The sequence below is a fragment of the Haemaphysalis longicornis genome, unplaced genomic scaffold, assembly GCF_048455015.1.
Source record: "Haemaphysalis longicornis isolate Haplotype H1 unplaced genomic scaffold, Haemaphysalis longicornis Haplotype H1 scaffold_9, whole genome shotgun sequence".
NCBI lineage: Eukaryota > Metazoa > Arthropoda > Arachnida > Ixodida > Ixodidae > Haemaphysalis > Haemaphysalis longicornis.
Window position 1 is genome coordinate 12,434,573 of NW_027526460.1, and position 20,139 is coordinate 12,454,711.

At 47.7% G+C, this 20,139-nt stretch overlaps 1 protein-coding gene across 1 annotated transcript in view; it reads left to right on the top strand.

Annotated features, from left to right (window-relative positions):
• Positions 1–7,603, top strand: part of Cct1 (chaperonin containing TCP1 subunit 1) — a 37,289-nt gene extending 29,686 nt beyond the window's left edge. Inside the window, exon 12 of the mRNA XM_077683735.1 lies at positions 7,213–7,603. Within this exon, the coding sequence (XP_077539861.1) occupies positions 7,213–7,402 (190 nt within the window). The 3' untranslated portion in view covers positions 7,403–7,603. The remainder of the gene's footprint in view (positions 1–7,212) is intronic.
• Positions 7,604–20,139: the final 12,536 nt, after the last annotated feature.

The following is a 20,139-nucleotide window of genomic DNA, read 5'->3' on the forward strand; positions in this document are numbered from 1 at the left end:
CAGGTTATCAGCTCTTTTCTTCCATGAGCACCTTCGCATGTGCTTCGTGCGGTATTTCAGCAAGCGGAAGCGATCGCTGGAGCTGTCTGCACCACTTCACGGCCAGTGGCGATGCCACGTGCCGCCTCTTCCACACCACACACACCACGTCAATTGTGCGGCGTGCAATGCACGTTTTCACGAGAAGAAATCGCTCCATGCAGTTCATGCTTTTGAACGTTGTGCAGATAAGCCAGCGCCCTTTTCCTTCCCGAACATCTGCAGATAGCCAGCCGCGCGCAGCTGATTTCCACCACCAGTACGTTGTGCTGATAAGCAGCACACCTTCGGCATCATGAACACCAGTGGGGTAACAAAAAAATCCCGCTGGCGTTCTTATCACATTGGCACCTGTTCATAGACGCTCAAAGCGCAGCCATGGTCCTTCAAAACACAAACACAGCGGAAGTTAAAGGAGCCATGAAGAGAAAACACAAGTTTGGTTCATTCATAAGATTGTCTCTTTAGAATCATACTGACACCACTTTTAACGTAAACTTCGCTCAAATAAGCTACATAATTAGGAAAAACGGGAATGGTCATGCGACCCACCAGCTCATTTCCTGCAACAGAACCTATGATGTCACATGAGCTAAGCTCTGCGATTGGCGGAGGCTGGCAGAAGCAGACGCAAATTAGGTAGAGCTTACAAACTAGACGAACGAGCGATTTGCGCTTAAATTTAGGGCACATTCTTTACAAAGCAATAAGAATGATGGGACAAACAGTGGAAGTTACGAAAGCACGTGTAAACATAGAAGTACTGATGCGTTCTGCTGTTCGTACTGCGCACAGCATGCTTGGTTTAGCTGCACAGCACTACGGGGCTTGGGGTTGTCTCAGACGACACTGGCCGATTGACGCAAGCAACGGTGTCTTACGTGACCCCATTTGTCGAGCGAGCACTGTTTCAGGGAACGAATATTTTCTCCCAGAACAAAAACAAGCCAGGTTTAAATGCGGGCAAAAACAAACCAAACGCTTGCCACGGTATGGTGGCGCCATCTAGGTTACGGAACGTAAAGAAACGCGGAAACAAACCAACACCGCTGTACAGGGTGGAGACAACCTTTGAACGGTCCCGTGCCGCCGCAATTGGTCCAACGGGCTCAATGCGTTATTCTTTTCGTTTCCCACGAGACCTAGCAACGCGAAACAGGCAATATGATTCAAACTTCTTCAGTAAACCGCGTTGCGGCGATAATTTTAGCGCGGTTTTGACACAATGACTTGCTTCGGCGGCGAGCGAGCAACCGAAAATGGTGGCGCCAGCGTATACGTGTCTCTACCGTGCACAGCGGATGCGTGAATGAAGGCACTCTAGGCTGCAGAGCGGTCGGTTCCTGTGATGTCATTTGGGACCACGAAAACGCACGATTGGGCGGGAAAATCAAAATTTTAACCTAAATTGTTTAATTTCTCAGTGAATAAAGCACCGTTTGTATTTGGACAAGCGCTGGGGGTACTATAAAATACGAAATCTTTCGAATAAAACCAACTTGCATTTTCTCTTCATGGCTCCTTTAAAGGGACATTGAAGTGAATTTGTCAAGCTACCGTTTTTGCTTGCACTGCGTAGACTGGCTCAAATTAGCACACTTTTCATCGTTTATCCGGTTGACAAATCGGTAAATATTTTACAAAGCGCGAAAGAAGAAAAACTACCATGCGCGGTTTGCGGCGGCTGCACCAACTAAGGCTCTGACGTTGGGAGGAGGGGGCACCGTGATTGGACGATGCCCAAGGTTAGCAATCAAACAAGTTTCGGTTTCGGTTCTGTAAAACGCAACCAATGGTGTTGTTGGATGGGCATTCTCAATATCTGAGTAATCATCGTACCGCGCTTCTGCCATGTTGTCGGCTGCAAAATGCATAAGATAAGCCTCCCAGGACGGCTTGGAATCGTAGCATTCACTAGCCAGGCCTACGCAGTGCATGAACGCCCTCCGCGTCCCCGCAGACGTTCAAATGCCATGCGCTTTTCCCCTATATTTGGAGCTTGCCTCACTCATGCCTGTATCGTAAAAAGCGTGTTCGCACCAGGCCAAGGGTCTGTTGATTCTGGCCTGTGCCCACTGCCCGCAAGCAGTCGGTGCTTATGGCACCAGCACGCCAACGAGAACTCGCTAGCGCGCCAGTGTCAGCCTGCGCGCGTTCTGTGAACTAGTTCGTGGAGCAATGTACGTTGCAGCCCCAAAAAAAGTGAACTCAGTATAGAAAACATCTGCGAAAAACGAAAAAGTTAACTCGTAAAAAAAAAAAAGCAACGTACCCGCGGGGATTCGAACTTGTGACTTGCAAAACACTTGCGCTGACATACCTAGTGCTCCAAAGCACTGGGCCACCGGTGAGCGCTGCCGGAACTTAGAAATATAAGGTATATAATGTATAACCAGGGGCCGAATTCTCTAAAAAACGGGCGTCGTTTTGAAGCGACGGGGTAGCGCCATGCAAATGCATGTGTTCTGGTGTTGGGGCCGTCGCTTTGGGGTTGTGTGCAGGGGAAGTGACCGCAGAAAAGCGCTGTTGGAAGGGCGCGAAGCGACAAGTGAAACGACGGGGGGGCAGTGGGTGTCGCTTCGCGCCCTTCCAACAGCGCTTTTCTGCGGTCACTTCCCCTGCACACAACCCCAAAGCGACGGCCCCAACACCAGAACACATGCATTTGCATGGCGCTACCCCGTCACTTCAAAACGACGCCCCGTCGTTTTAGAGAATTCGGCCCCAGTTTACACTTTTATTTAGTTTCAGAATTCCAAGCAGCTTAGGTGACTATTTGTTGTATTGCGCCCATTCAGTAAGCATCCCCCAAGTTTCCACGATATCTCACATCTAGCAATTGCATTTCTTAGACGTTAAAGCGTTCGCAGATGCGTAGTCGTGGGGCTGGCCGCTGTGCTTGTTCGCCCAGCGCAAAAAAAGTGCTTCCCGTACCCTAGTTTTACGCTGTATGGTAAAAATATCAGTTGATTTTATTTCCTTAGTACCTATATTGACTTCGCTGACTCTTCTCCCGCCTTCAAAAGGCCTTATATTTTCCTACTGGTGTACCAGTCAGCGAAGCGTCGCATGTGCGCTTGTGCAGCGCTTGTGTGAAGCGACCTTGACTTGGAGCTAGTGTACAAACTAACCAAGTAAAGCAAGGCACATACTTCCATTCACAAACGTGTCCTGGCTTCGTTTCAACTGAGCGAACAAATTGCGACGACCCGTCGGCGGCCGGCGGACGAAACGCTGGGCCGACTGACTCTGTCTGAAGACCGGGGAGCCATGCAGTAGCGCAACCAATTGCGAGCTCGGCTCCTCCCGACGTCACACGAAAACGCCACAGAAAATGGGCAAGCGTAAAGAGAGGAGGACAGCATTTTCGAATTAATTTTTCTACTAAATAAAATCGCATTAACGCGCCCAGAATGGTCGAAACATGGCCTGGGGACTCCGGACTACAATTGGCGCTAGTAATCCCGCAATGTTTACATATCACTCAGTGTCCCTTTAAAGTGATGCTTGTAATGTGTAAGATCCTGCAGTAGTGGCTGGTGTGGAGGGAAAAAAGAAATAAAAACCATGTTTTTGTTTTTAAGGGAGGTGGGTCGTTAGATAATTTTTTACTTTATTTTTAGTGCCAGCTAGATGAAAATTTGCTGCAGTCCTTATGAGTTCTTTGAAATATGTATTTGAAATATGTAATTTGTTTTGACAGCTTTATTTGTTCAAAAATTACAAAGCTTTAAAATTTATTTATTGATGCATTTTTTACGGGGGTTTATAGCGACATCGCTTGATAAAACTCAATAATGTTTTATATGGATATAATGCCAAAGGTGTACTCTGCCAAGCTATGCTATTTTTATTCATTTAAAAAGACTTTTGCAATGCATGAAAGAGGTGAACATTTGATGTCAACAATTCGTATAAAATTATCTCATCTTTACTCATTTTTGCAAATAGGTGAGCAATGACACAGTAATAAAAATAGCATCACCTGCTAGATCAAGTCAATACTAATGCAATAGTACCAGTCTTGTCATCCTAGCCCAAGAGCAACATGGCAGAGCATGGTCGTGCAAAAAAAGAAACAAAAAAATGCATTTGGAGTTTCATATCGCAGTAACTTTTGCTACAGCTTAGCTACAACAATATAATTACCATCATTTTGTAGCTCTGTTCTTCACGAAGAAAAGCACACCAAGTATGTAACTGTAACACAAGGATAACTACGGAAAGACTGACGTAAATTCATACAAATACCATACAAATTGTGAAAGAAATTTAAATTTTATACAGTTGAACTACAGAGACTGTATATCCAGTTTCACCTTTTCTCTGTGTCTTTTCAGAATACAGAAAGGCACAAATACCATGTGCTGCTGTTATTTTGGTGCTACCAATGAGACTAAAGCACAGCAACAACACAGAACTACAGATTGTCCTGCAGTGCATCTCAAACCTACAGCAAGGCTGTAGGTGAAATGCACTTTGGCAATCAATGCTTCAGGGGTACAAATAGAATCACCTGCTATACCAATTCAATACAAATGAAATTATAGCAGTCTTGTTATCCTGGCTCAAAAGTAAGATAAGGAAACACCCCGTAAGAAAGAGCATGATCTCACAAAATAAACTGCAGAGCTGCAGGTGGACTTCGATCTGGGCGATCAATGCCAGAGTGATACAAACAGCACCACCGGTTACATATATTTATTGCAAATGAAATGATACCATTCTTATTATCCTAGGTCAAAAGCCAGATAATGAAACACTCCGTAAGGCAGAGCATGACATCGAAAAATAAGATAGAGAAAAATGCATCTTTAGTTTCTAACTGTTGCTACAGCATAGCCACAATATAAAAAGCGCCGTGTCGCTTTGTTCAAGGGGGAAAAAAAACAAGTATGAGACCTTAGCATAAAAATAACCTGGAAAGCACTATGCAAGTAATGAAAAACCTTTGTAAACAGCGCTGGAAAACTACACTTTTTTGCTGAACTTCAGAAACGGTAGTTTCTACTTTGCACTTCTGCAATGTCTATGCAAACTAAAAAAAAGTGCCAACATATTGTGCTGCTGCTTTTTTTTTTTTTTTTTTTTTCTCCCTCTTCTTTCAAATAAGACCAAAGCACAGCAGCTAACTAAATCTGAATGTTTCAACATGGTGCTTCTCAGGCCAGATTCGGATGTGACTGCCGCCATCTATGCCGTTTTCCGTCGTTCTTTTCGTACGCTTGCAGCACATAATTAGTTGGGGTAAAGGTCTCCAAGCATTGCACGCGAGAGCAAAAGACATTGTGACAGAATCACAGTCACTAACGGCAGAGAAAATGCGCCTGAAATACTAAGGCGGCGATTGTGTGCTTGCAAAAACAAACGAAAAAAATGGCGGCTCAACCGCGCCGGCCAATCAGAGACGCGGAATGGGGGGCGACTCGAGCACGTGTGCTCCTGCCAATCAGTGGCTTGTAAACGACCTTCGGGAAATCGGCGCTACTTTTCGCTCTCCTCATGCTACGCCATTTTGAGATAGTGCAAAATACGCTCAAAGAAATCAGCTATAAAGCAAGCCCAAGATGGCCGCTGCCAGCAGTCTGCTTCGAGTGCAGCGCGCGCATGGAGTTCAAGGTTTTTTAGCCCGGTTTTCGGCGCTTTGTGGCTCCCGCTGCATTTTCATAGTTGATTTTGACATTCTTCCCAATCAAATTCAGCAGTGAAACTTTTAAAGTAGGTGCTTGAATGTATATAACCACTTCAACAATCTGTTTTTCGCAAAATGTTTTTTTTTTTTTTTTTTTTTTTTTTTTGCTAGTTTTGACCATTCTATAACCCGCATCCCCCCTTAAGTGCTGTGCGTTTGAGTGATGATAAATATAGGATGACTTGAGAGGTAGGTTGCGATGGGGTTGGATTTGCACATGTTTTGGTTATAGTGTAGTACCGCTTATAGTGTGGATTTTTGCGGTTCCTGCGACATACATTATAAGCGGTCTACACTGTATATCGGATATAATGATGAACAAATATGGTACCATCCACTTTTGTATGGTTTCTATGGCAAAATAAACCTTTTATTACAATGCTCCAGTGCTGCGATATCGAATGTAACAATTGAATCGAGTTACAGCGTACACCAAAAATGCGAGCTGCCGTCAACTCCCCACACCGACCGCGCCGCGATGGGCCTGACATCCCTTTCACCCCTCAGAAAACGAGTCCACTGTGCCGCTTTCGAGGAAGCAAGGGGAGGAGGGGAGGAGGGGAGCAGGTTTACTTGAAAACCCTCTCCCGGCACCACCGTTTCGGCCTCGTTCCCATGCATGCTCGCTCACCCACGCGTTCACTTGTTGTGTCACGTGTGCACCGCTTTGAATTTTGCGAGGTGCCTCTTCAACCGCCTTTGTTTTTCCCCGGAAGGGACATCAGGGCTGATCTTTTGGACACATCCGAGTGCCTCACTGAAGAGGCAGTCGTTGCATTGATACGTGCTGCAGACAGTGGTGACGGTGACGGCTCTGATGACGCGGTTGCGCAGCCTACCTGAGTAGCGTCTTCGCAGGAGGCCCAATGCATGATGCAGTCCCTCAGGATTTTTGTTTCCACCAAGTAGCCTTCGCTCAGCTAGGTGAAGCACTTTAGATGTTCTTGGAAAAGGTGTGCGCCAGCTTCGCGTGCAGCAAAGAAAGCTGACCAACTGGGGCTTATTTTCTGCAAATAAGTAGTAGTACGACCTTGCTTGCATGCGGACAAAAAGTTTTGAGCTCTGTTCCGTCTTTTTATTTCACAACCCACTTATAACAGTTATAGGTAATAGTGATGGGATTTCCTTGGCACTGTACCTCCTATGAGCAACTGACAGGGCACTGGAAGACCTCCATTGAAGCAGAATTTGTTGCAGCGAGGTTTTACTGTATAACTACTGTACAAAGGTTGCATAAATGGTGACAGCAATTACAGGAGTTTAACTCGTGCTATTCCAAAAGTTTGCACCAAGCTGCCACATTTGCTGTTTGGGTGGCGCCAAAACTGTTTTGCTGGCGGAACAAAAGAAGCGGACCCATGAATATACGCGGCAGTAACTATATTTATGCTTGTAGGCTCGAGGATTCCTTAACCCTTGTATGAGAGCTGGGATTTTACTGCAAGCATGCGGTCAGTGCTGTACACCTATCTAACTTGCAGGGTTGGCCTGGACCTGTACGAGGGAACAGTGCGCGACAACCAGAAGGCTGGTGTGCTCGAGCCGACCGTGTCCAAAATCAAATCCCTGAAGTTTGCCACCGAGGCTGCCATCACCATCTTGCGGATCGATGACCTCATCAAGCTTGAGCCCAGCCCCACCAGCCACGATGACAGGGACGAATGCATGTAACCGGCTCTCCCGTGCACACGGCCCGTCTTGCACACTCCCAGTTCATCGCCTAAACTGGCTTGGAGCTTGCACCGCTTGGGAGTCTTGGAGCGCGCAAAAGAAAAGGCTGGCACGACCCGTGGTCGAGATAATTTAAGACATCCCCATTGGCCAGCACTTAACGAGCAGTGTTACAACCTCAAATAAAGCCTCTTTCTTTTCTTTGTGTTGTCAAAGCCTTTCTGTATATTATATATAAAAAAAGTATGAAAAACAAGGATGATTGAAGCATTGCAAGATTAAGGTTATACTTTAGCAAGTATTTTTGTGCTTGAAGTTCTGAAACATTGTGGGCACCTTGCCGTCATATGGTCCCCGTGTGTTTTGCTACTGAATTTCAATACGGCTAGTGCGTCATGCAAACTGATATGTTTGTGAAAAACAACGGGAGACAATAATTTGATCTGATAACGGGATAATTCAGCATGGCTGCATGATAAGGCAAGAGTGTACCAATAACGACTGTTTGCAGTCTCCTTTTCGCTTCCCTTCATGCATATATCGATGTTCATGTACCCTCATTCAATCTTTTCCGCAAAATGTCAGCACAGTACATTTCTGGGGGCGAAGCAATGCAGTGCAGTGCAGTGCAGTTTCTGAAAATTCCTGTCCCATTAAAATAAGCCAGGTCTATCGAAGAGTGCTACCCTGCCAATGTTTTATGTTTGAATAACATTTACCCACCATGGTGGCTCAGTGGCCAAGGCGTTGTGCTGCTGAGCTCGTCGACGCAGGTTCAATTCCCGGCCACGGCAGCCACTTTTCTGGTGGAGGCGAAAATCAAAAACACCCGTGTGTGTGAGATTTCAGCCTAGTTAAAGAACCCCAAGTGATCAAAATTAATCCGTAGCCCTCCTCTACGGCACACCTCATCACCTGGGTTGTGTCGGCGCAGTAAACCTTACAATCAATCAATCAATTGAATAACGGTTCCTGTTTCATATGCAGACAGGCAATATGTTACTGCTTGAGAACGAATGACAAGCCCCTGATTTAAAAAAAAAAAAAAACTTGCCCACATTGATGAGTTGTTCTTTATAAAAATTGTCTTCAAAATATATGGAGGGGAGGAGGGCTGGATGTTCTGGATAGTAGGGTGGAGCTAAATAAGGCTGAAGCTGCCAGGGAAGTTTTCAATTTAATGCTTTACAACTTGTTTCCAAATACGCTCTTGATATCTTATGGGGAGTGAATTTTTTTGTGGTGCACCCTGTGTATTTTTCAAGGAAAGCACACTTTCAGTAATTGACAAAAGTTAAGTGTGTAAACCAGCCCATGAGCCAGTTAGTTTTGTTGGGTCGCACACACGAGCCACAGCAAGCAGAGACCAGTACTTGTCCTTCGTCACCACTGCTGGCGGGAGACTTCGTCCCACTGCAAGCAACGCTCCGGTCGTCGCTTGTCCTGATTGCATATGCTCAGTTACTCTGCACACAAGTGAATGCGCCAAATTTTGAAAATTTGCAATGCTTTGGCTTCGATGGGAATTATGGGTAGTTCTGGAGCCGGATTGCGTATGATTGAAACAGGCCCATGGCTGCGCAAATTGTGTTTTTTGAGAAAAAAACTCTTGTTGCCCGGTTCGTCGTTTACAAATTACATGCCGAACAAGAAAGTTAGTGACCAAAAAATAAAATGGCGCTTTTAAATAAAAAGCAGGCACGGAGTCGGAGGTTTGTAAAGTAGGTTTGCCATTTGCCGCCCACTACAGCAGGACGTGGACTTCTTTAAAAACTATTTGTAAAAGTTTCGGTGTTTGTAGTTTTTAATACTAGAAAAGTTTTGTGCTATTGGAAAAAAAGAAACTGATTACCTTTGGAGAAGTTGTTCTGGTTTAAATTAGTGACATTCATCAAGCTGCATTCCTATCAGCCAGCGGTACTGCTGGGCCACACCGTAGCTGCCGGCATTCTCACGAAAAGTGTGGCGGTTCCAAACAGTTAGTAACCGTCATTGGCTTCTAAAATGCATTGCTCTTCCGAATGAGCAGCGCCGCAACTCCTAATTCGCAGGCAACTTCGCCGCGTACAGCGCTGTCGTTGGTGTTTTTGTGCTCGCTGTGCTGGCAATAAATTTATAACCCAGCCGATTCGCAACTATAGTTGCAAAACTTTTCCACTCAGGGTGGCGTCAGAGCAGTTGCAACATTCAGTTCAAGGAGAAACGTATTTTTGAACTCTCCTACCAACATAAGAAAATGTGTTCATCAAAACTGGCTGCACGATTTAATCCATAACTTCCGCAAGCCATGGAAGGCCAATCCGAATCCAGAATTACCCATTGCGGCGGATGAACTCGGCACCAGATTACTCTCTAGTTGTTATTGTATGAAACTCCATACTCGTGGTAGACAATAGGCCTTGCTGTCCATGGGTTCACGAATGATTGTTGGTTGGTTGGTTCCCTTGTAAAAACACACACGTACCCCTAGAAGTAATTGGAGGCGGCTCTAGAAATTAGAAACAAAAGGTGGCTTCCATTGCCAATGGAGGAAAAAATGAGTAAAGTAAAAAAAAAATTGTTTTTGTACCCTTGAAGCATCTGTCTAGCAGGACAGACAACCAGAACACTGAAATAGAAATGGAGATGGCATCGGGCTCAATGTCTCTGTGGCAAAACACCAAAGCCAGTTCCAAGAGTAGATGACGGGGGTGGTGAAAGGCTCGCAGACAAAGATTGGTGGGTTCTGTGTGAATATGTTGCTGTGGGTATTGCTTACCACAATACAAAAAATGAAAGTACATAGTTGTTTATTACAGAAAGCGCATTCGCTGGAGGAAGCCAGACCATATCAGTGTTTGTAGCAAAAATTTATAAGGAATTCTGCACCTGAAGCTTTAACGCACTGTGCTGTTCGCGCAGCTCAGCTTGATCCTTCCTTGTGTGTCTTATTCTTGTTCTTCGCCTTAAAAAAACTCCACATGTTGCCAATTTTAGTGCGCAATACTTTGGCCACTGGAAAGAAGGAAGACTCAAAGAAAATGGGGGAGGAGAGTGTCACGAAATCGTGAGGGGGACGTTTGCTGAAGCGGCACAAAGCGCTCCTCCAAAAGTATGTGGGGGAGAGCAGTTACTGAGCCCGGCGCTGCCCGCGGCGTTTAGTGGCGCCCAAGAAATGAAAGACAAAACGAGGCATCCATGAAAGCAAGCGCTTTTTTTTTTTTTTTTCCTTAGCGTGTATTTTGCCACAGGGCATAGATGAGGGAGTATGAGGCGATGATGAGGGAAGCAACTTCAGTAGGGAACGATGATGATGCCCATATGCAGTCGCACCATCTATGCGGAGGCGTTCTGCGTCCTGCACGGTCATCAGTCCTTCAAATCCTTCGTCATAGTTGTCGTTGCATGGCTCATACGAACCACGCGACATTTGCACGGGAGGTTCAAACACGATTTACAAAAACATGCTCGGTTGTGCCGACGGGCTGTGAATGATAGAAAAGTAGCACACGCCGCCATGCGTTCACTGGTCACGCGATCACTTTTTGAGACACAGAAGCTATGCGCCTTGGCCAAGAAGACTGCAGTTTGCGCTGCGCACAAATTTCGCATTAGGGAGTATCGTAATCGTTAAGCATATTTTTTAATCCAAAAATGTGATCTATGCCTGTGGCTCCAGCAATGAATCTCGATTTCCAGACAGGGCGTTTAATGCTCTCTGTAATGTGTGTTACTGAGTATGGTTTACCAATGACCATTGAGCGCGATACCTGTACTGAAAAATTTACAGGCGATAAAACTTGTTTTAGCATGCCGTAGATGGAGCTCTGAGGCAATGCCAGTGCTTGCAATTTTTTTCTTTTTTTTCGTAGTCTTCCTAATTTTGTTTCGTTTAGCTCGTGCCAGTGACATATGGAATTCTCCTGGCGCCTGAATTCCAAACCCTAGAGTTAAGTCACAAAAGTGAGCAACATTTGAAGTGTGCACTTGCCATTACCTTTCCGGAATGTTTCTGTACATAGCATATTTTTAATGTGTAGGCATTCTGAAGCTGCTTCCCCCCAAAACCTGATCATTGAGATCGTGTATCATTATGCGCACTATTACGGAGAGAGAGAGAGAGAATAACTATTTCTGGCAAGGCTCAGTCTCACCTTAATTAAGTGAGGAACGTGTGCCAGGTAATATTGAGCCTTAGCGGTGGTCGGGAGCTGTAGCCCGAATGAGGAGCTCCCGGTCACCCCCAGCCTGTCGTGGAGTTATTTAACAAAAAGCCCTGGGTCCTTCAAATCTGGATGTAAAATCCTCCTTGTATTGCCCCCGTACAGATGTCTTCCCGGCAATAGACTATTGTACAGTAGTGAAGCCAACTTTACAGAACACTGGTGACAGTCTGACCCTGTGGTTTTTGGATAAGTAGGCCTTCCCACATCTACCTTGTGTATTGCAGTAAAGTCTTGCGAGAGTGAATGGGCCCCGCAAAAAGCCCAAGACGACTCTGCGTACGTGCTACTGTTCAGAACGCGTATGCAGAGGGAAACCTAACGCTATTTTCCTTGTTATGCTTCAAGCTTTGAAAAACCACACCGATCCAACCCCATTCCTCTCAAAGAAAATGAACAGCTACTACTTTATTTTGAATTCGTCCTTGCAGTTGAGACTGCTAATGATGAAGTTATCCGCTTGCCTTGACGTCGTAGCTCTTATCACGTTTGTGGCGCTTATCGCTTACCTGTACCTAAACGCGGCATAATTATTTAAGCTATACTTAGCGTCTCTGAAAGGAAATTTTAGCGTCAATTGTTTCAATCAACTTAAGACCAACTCTTGATCTTTTAAAAGTGGATGAGATTTACTTGTTAGGTCCCTCCAATCTCAGGAGATGTTCACGCGCTCAAAAGTAAAGAATCTTCATTTAGGGGCAAGTTCTTTTAAATGCGGAGCATTTCTTAGGCTCGCGATGTCACTTGTCGATGTTGTCGGCGCCGTCCACACGCTCACTGCGCATGCGCGTCGAGGCGCAGGTGCGCGTCTCTCCCCGTACCCTCCTCGCTCTCAACAACAGCTGCGGCGGTGCGGGGGGAGCGCGTCTGTGCGCGCATGCGTCGTAGCTACCCGTGCGCTGCGTCGCGCTCAACAGTAACGGCGGCAGGGCGTGTACACGTGATAACGGCGTGGTGGGTGCGTGGAAAGTTCGCGCGCTTGTGTACGGAAGTGTGCGCATGCGCGTCTCTCCCCCGTACTCCTCTCCCTCGAACGCGGGCGGTGTGTATATAAGCGGCGAAGCGCGTCTTTGCTTGGCATTCGCTTGACTTGACGCTTTGCTTGACGGCACCAAGCAATAAAGACAGACTAACTTTACACTCCTTGCCTTCGCTTCTCCTTCATTCAATAAATCAGAATAATAAAGACGAAATAACAATTAAGCATTCCCAAACCATACCCAATTACGCAACATTCACGCGATACCCTCACCACTCTGCGACGCATTTACTCGAGTTCCCCCCGTGGGAAGATGCGGGCGGGTTTTTTTTATAGGACCCCCGACGCACCTCAATCCTGTATCCGCGTAGAAGGTAGGTTCATGTTTCTCTAAATTAAGAGCGGAGCTGAAGTTCCTCACTCTGCGACGCCTTGTGGTGTTGTGATACCGACCACCAGGTTGGTGGTGTTTGAATTTCAGCGGCGACGCCAGAGAATTTCAGCTCGTCGATGTACGCCCCTCCCCCACTTTATCAGCGCGATTGACATCCAATGGTGACCTCTGCACGCAAAACCTTTTTCTTTATATTGTAATAGGGCGAAAAGGTTCGAGGTATCTGCCTCAATTACTATTAAGGGAGATGCGGGGGGTTGGTATGAGCGCGGGTGCCATTAGAAGTATATACAGCCTCTGAAGCATACAAGGGATTAAAACTCTAGAATTCTTACATAGAAAGAGAATCTACAATACACGGAACTCTCAACGAAACTTTTTGAGCGCCCTATCCCCCACCCCCTTCGTTTTGGCCATCTTTTCGCGTACACTATTTACACTAAGCAGAGATATACAAAAGGGAAAATCAGAAGAGAGTAGGCTTGGTGAGAAAGATTGTAGACTGACAAGCTTGTAGAATATTAAACTCCACTAGTCTCATGCATTGCCGTGACCATATTTTAATATACCACGCTTTTCCTCTGCCGTAAGTTTGGCATAGTGAATTTCAAACAGCGGCTCTTATTTTATGTTTCGGTTAATATTGAGGAATGTTGTGGTAAAATTTGTACGAGTGTGCGTGAGTGCGTGTGTGTGCGAGAGAAAGAGAGAGTGAAATGCTTGAAAAAACTCGCGAACACAACACAAATTTGATTCGTTGAAAAGACTGTTTTGTCCCAAAACAATGAATACAGCTTAGAAACAATTAGACTAGATAAGAAGAAAAACGTATATATAGGTGACGCGGGACATGGTGTAAGAATATATTTATACACCGTGCGCGGGCGCAGCTCGCCAACCACTTCCTCGCCTAGCCCTTATCCACGGCCGCTGGATGAGAGCGCACGCAAGTGCGCCTTTCATCCAGCGGCCGTGCCTTATCTTACGACGACTTCCTCGCACAATTGGTGGCCGCTATGACTACCTCCGACCTAATTCACGGCCAAGAAACATGAATTAAGAGGCAAATACACCAACCAAGGGCGTTTATTCAAAGCGGTCCCAACGTTTCGGAGCCAACTCGGCTCCTTCATCAGGGGTGACTATGTACGACAAGAAGCAGCGGTTATATAGGTGTCTTCTTCTTTTTCGTTTTTCTTACTGGATTCTTGCCCTTGCGCGTCGGAGGCCGTGGGCGTAGATGGTGGGAAGGGCTCCGAGGGATCTATATTCAGGCCTTGATGGTTCCCTTGTATGTGCCAGGACTCAAGCTCAGTTCAATTCGATTGAACCCGCCATCCAATTCACCATGGAAAAAGAAACGAACAGCACCTTACCATTCCTCGACGTTGTGATAAAAAGACAGCCAGACGGACTAAATTTCACAGTATACAAGAAACCCACCCACACCGGCCGCTACCTGCAATTCGATTCCTGGTCCCAAATTCCCACAAATCATCTCTGGTCTCAGCTCTCTTACTTAGAGCCAGAACTATATGCTCAACAGAAGAGGACCGGAAGAAAGAAGAAAAAGCCGGAATCGCTGACCTGAAGAAAAATGGATACACGTGCAACTTCATACGACGCGTCAAACGCCGTCTCCCTCAGCCGGGCTCACACAACCCCTCTCCTGTCTCCGCCGTCTGCCCCCCACCCCTTCCGCACGCCGACCCACCCGTATTTCCGTCCCCTATGTTAAAGGAACGAGTGAAACATTATCCCGCATTCTTCGCAAGGAAGGCATTGTCATCTCCCACAAGCCAGTGTCAACTCTTGGACGGCTCATACCTCGACCTAAAGAGCGGCCGCCAAAAGAAAAATCCCAAGGGGTCGTCTACAAAATTGCTTGCGCACAATGCCCCGCTAGTTATGTTGGGGAGACCATGAACTTCCCGGAACGCCTCCGCCAACACAAAAACGACGTTCCGACACTCAGCGCAGTGCATTGGCCGAGCATTGCGAAAAAGCTGACCACAGGATTAACTTTGACGGCGCGCAGGTGATTGGCACCGAAACCAATTACTCACAAAGATTACTGCTGAATAGATCCCTCGGAGCCCTTCCCACCATCTACGCCCACGGCCTCCGACGCGCAAGGGCAAGAATCCAGTAAGAAAAACGAAAAAGAAGACATAGTCACGCCTGATGAAGGAGCCGAGTTGGCTCCGAAACGTTGGGACTGCTTTGAATAAACGCCCTTGGTTGGTGTATTTGCCTCTGAAGTTTAACCCAACCAGACAGAGTTCTGTCGAAGATGTTCACATTCAAGAAACATGAATGTACGGTTCTAGTTAGCGTTTATAGTATCAACTAGTGTCACTAAATAAGCTAGTGACACTAGTATCAACCAAGTAGCCACAATAACGTCTATTCTAGTGGCTCCGTTTGACAGTGAACGTAACGTACTGATAAATGTTTTGTAGCGTGAGCTACACGGGCCGAGGTTGAGCAGTTTCGCGTGGCTCCTGGAGAGCCATGCTGCGCATGCGCGTGCAGCCGGAGCCACCGCTAGAGTGTACTAGAAGTTTTACTTCTAGTAAACTCTACCACCGCCGCCGCGATTAGGTTAGATTGGATTTAATTGGATTGGATTAAATTGGATTAGATTGGATTTGAAATCGTTTTAGCAGCAGTAAGCAGGATAATCAGCTAATCCTAGACAACCAGGAAACATAATAACTAGCAGCAGTAAGCATGATAATCAGCTAATCCTAGACAACCAGGAAACAAGAATAACCAGCTGTACCTTAGCTCACGCTACGTATATCCTTGCATAGCCGAGCTAAGCCACTGTTAATTTTTTTAGCATTTCCCATTGCTAAAGTTGCGCTGCGCATAATTTGAATGCTTGTTTTTTTTTCATATTTCTTGTTTTTTTATGAAAACGTATACGGAATGGAGTTTAGTGAGTTACCAAAGGCGAGTTTTTTTTTTTTTTTTTTCAAATAAACAAAGGTTGTGTTTTGTGCTCATGGTACTTTTAATGGGGTCCTTTTAGTTGTGTAACGTTTCCCCGAGACCGCTACATAAAGGTTTATTTAGTGACTCAGTTCAGTTCAGTTGAGTAAAACTTTATTGAGGTTGGGGAAGGGATTAAAGGGAGAAACTTGGGTGGAGTCCTCTTTCCAGGGCCCCAGAAGCTTGTGCCCCGGCCCAGGCCCTGTCGATCAGCTGGCGCTGGTCTTCCAAGGCCTCGCTAGCCAGAGTCGCCTCCCACGTTTCTAGTGAATGAGGTGTATTGTTCTCTGTTTGCCATATAACTGGGTAATTCCATATGGTGTGGAAAAGGGTGGCTTTTTCATTGCATTGATAACAGCCCTCACTAAATCTGTCTGGGAACATCAGCGCCAGCCTTGATTTGTGTGGGCGTGTGTTTGTTTGTATTCTTCTCAGTGTTTGTGCATCGCGGGCGTTTAGTGCCATGTGAGGAGCGGGTAGCGTTCTCCTTTCAAGTCTTTTTCTTTTAAGACGTTCTCCGTAGGATTCGTATGGTGGAAGGGCGTAGCAGTGGTCTTCGTCGCTGCGGTTGGTGAGACTTCTCGCAAGCGAGTGAGCGCTCTCGTGTCCTTCCGAGCCTTCGTGCGCAGGGCACCATGTAATGTTGTGTACACGGTTCAGCTCCCTTGGGATGATATGTTTAGAGCCAATGGGTATTACTCCGCCAGTGATGTTTTTGATGGCTCTCGTCGAGTCCGTGATGATGTTTAAGCTCCTGTCATTTGCTTCTCCCCATCTGATAGCCATCAGAACAGCACTGGTTTCGGCTTCATCAGTGTCCTGTTTTCTAAGGGTGGCGTAGTCTATGGGGGAGCCTTTGAAGTCGACAACTGCTGCAATAGAAGAGCCGTGTGGCCCCTTACTTCCGTCAGTGTAGACAGTGTTTACATGATTTCCGAACTTTCTTCTTAGAAAATTTGTTCTTGCTGTTCTCCTTTCCTTGTTGAAGGTTTTGTCCATGTGTTTGGGTATAGGTAGGGTTTTTATTCCCATCCTTTGGTCTGGTGATAGCTCTATCGCTCTATTCAAGAATTCTTTTTCTGCCGGAGAGCCAATGTTGAATAGGGTTGCTCGGCCTGTGCGAGTTTTGAGTAGTCGTTCTTTTTGGTTTGCGAGCACTGCATGATCCCTTATTTCTTCGAAAGTGCTGCACACTCCGAGATCGTACTGCTTAGCTGTGTAGATGGTAAGGCCGAGTGCAGTTTTATATATGCTGTTCTAATTGTCGCATTGATCTTATTGAGGTGGTTACCCTTTAGAATGTGGAAAGCTGTATCTATGGCGCCCGTGATAAAGTTGGCCAATCTCTCGCAAACAAAAAAAGGTTCGCAGTTCAACTGCGCCCTCAATTTTAAGAAGTGTGAAAAGGAGGTGCACCGCACGGTGCCATTTCACATTTTATTGTCCTGTCGTTGTGTGCCCTAACAAAAATAAATACATTACAATATTGCTTAGTACCCTGCCGTTTCACACGTTAATGCAATGCTGATTCGGGGCAAACAACCCATGTTTAACCTGCCGTGGACGAAGACGAAGGAAACGCGTCGGCGGTAGCCCGATGAAGGCCCGCGCGAGTGAGGCCTATGGCCGAAATTAGCCGGGCGGCAGCCGTGCCCTGCTGCCCCGGCGTACATGAGTTTGCCTAGGGCCCGGCGCGTCGACCGCTGACGGGACGCGCTGGGGTGCCCGCTGAGGCCCCGCCCCCGCAATGGCCAAGAAGAAAGGCAGCAAGAAAGGCAGCAACGATGGCAAGAAGGGCAAGAAAGGAGGCAAGAAGGGCAAGGCGCCCCCAGAACCCACAGGCAAGGCGGGAAAGGGTGCCGTGCCAGAACCGCCGCCACCACCACCACCACCACCACCGCCACCGCCACCGCCGCCCCCAGAACCACCGGGCAGTGCGGAGCAGAAGCTGCAGACCGCAGCGCTCAAGAACATCATGGAGCGGAAGATGGACATGTGGCAAAAGATCCTCGAAGCGCCCAGGCACGAGGAGCGCAAGGAGGGCCTCAAGAACTACAAGAACATGGCCGAGCAAGAGCTGCGCATCATCGCCCGCAACATCTCGAAGACCAAGCTACAGGAGCTCATCGATCAGAAGGTCAACCACTTCGTCAACATCGGCGTGTCCGACGCTGACGACCAGAAACTGGCCAGCATGCAGGGGTTCAAGCAGGTCACAGATGAGGAACGCGTGCTTGCTGCCATGGAGGCGCCGGAACTGGGGCGACGGGTTTTCACGGACGTGAAGCTGGGTGAGCTGCCTCAGCTGACCCTTGAGGGATCACCCTCGATGATGTCGCCGGACGCTTACAAGGGGATGAGCCCTATTTCTGCGGGCAGGAGCTATCCAGGCCGAGACGCGTACGGCAGAGCGACGGCCTGGGGTGCCATGCGTGGCATGAGCCCTCCTGAGCCATGGGGTCGGCAACCTCCGCCCTGGCAACGTGGGGGTGGTGGCCAGTCGCCGCCTGGACGCCAACAGCTGACGCAGGACTTCTTGATGCAGGACGCGTGGGAGATGCAGCGCCGCCTTCCCAAGCGCAGGCTGCCTCCCGCCGGAACAGCCGAAGTGGAGAACAAGAGCAGGCTGGTCGGCGACTTCGTCGAAAAACTGGCCGCGGAGATCGCCTCCAGGCGAATGACCAAGGAGGAAGCGAGGAGGCAGCTTAGGGACGTAGTGGAAATAGAGCACGACCTGACTGAGACGCTGGTGTCGGCCACTACCGTGAAGCCGGACTTGACGGAAGAAAAGCTGTCTGCCATAGCGCAGATGTACCAGGACATTTCTCGAACTGTCATCAGCAATCCCGAGATGAACCGAGACGAGGCCTTAAGCAAGTTGAAGACTGTGGCTGCCTTAGAACGCGAGTTGAGCCAAGCACTGGTTTCCGACGAAGAGATAATGCAGAGGCCTTTTCGTCCAGGTGCTGCCGAAGATAGCGCCTTCAAGCTTCAACAGTTGAAATGCAACCTAGCCGATGAGCTCCAGAAGAATATGGCGGTCGCTCCACCAGATGCCGAAAAAATCCAACAAAGCATTAAGAAGCTTTACGAGCTGGAACTTATGCTTATGGACAAACTATTCAGCGCAGAAGGCGGCAGAGGTCGCCCTCGAAATTGGGATTTCGATAGGGACCGAGAATTTGACCGGGCGCAGCTTGGCGATTCCAAGCATGTATACATGAAAAAGTCCAAAAGACCTTCTACTACTATTGAAATATCATTCTCAGACACTGACAGTGAACCAACGGTCGTTGCCGGCCGCTTGGATGACAAAGAAAAAGAAAAAGAAAAAGAAAAAGGCCACGCTTGTCCAGTACATGGGGGTCGCATGAAGCCGTGTCCCACGCACTCTCCAAAGGACCGCCGGGAAAAGGGAGCGAAGAAAGGCAGAGACTTGGCGTGTCCGGTTCACTCGGACCCACGAGCAAAAGTCAAGGCATCCTGGAGCACGCACCCCCTCAGCCCCGAGGATGCCGACCAAATGCCGACAAGGAAGGGGCGAGACCTGGGCGGGGATCTCCGAGACAGCAAGGGTGCCAACTTCAATTTTATGACCAAGTCGAAAGCAATGGCTCCAGCTGGTTACCCCCCTGCGCCTCCCCCATTTTACCCGTACCCCGGAGCACCGATGGTACCGCCCATGGCCATGTATCCTCAGTACCCTCCCTACATGCCTCATCAGCAAGCATTCATGTACCAGGGGATGATGCCGGGTAATCAGAATGCGGCCAGTGGAGAGGACTCGCCGGCTACCGCGGTAGGTGACAGTCCTCTAGCCGAACCACGAACCATCATTCCCACAAAGTACAAAGATGGATATGACAATGGGCTCAACGATGATCTGGTCTTGGGTGACACTGTCTGCTACGTCAAGGAGACGTGGGAAGCAAATCCCTGTATGCCACCTGGCTACATGGGCCAGTACCCGGCCATGGAGGGACCTGGCGGGGGATACAGGCTCCCCAGGCAGAGGCCGCAACCCAATGTCGACGTAGCCGTAGATGCTTCTTCAATGTATCCAACGGCTGTCACGGACACTGAATTTGACCAGGAGATTAATGCCCCAGTCCTTGGCCTGGAAACAGGAATTCAGATCACTTTAACGCCAAGTCAGACAAACGTT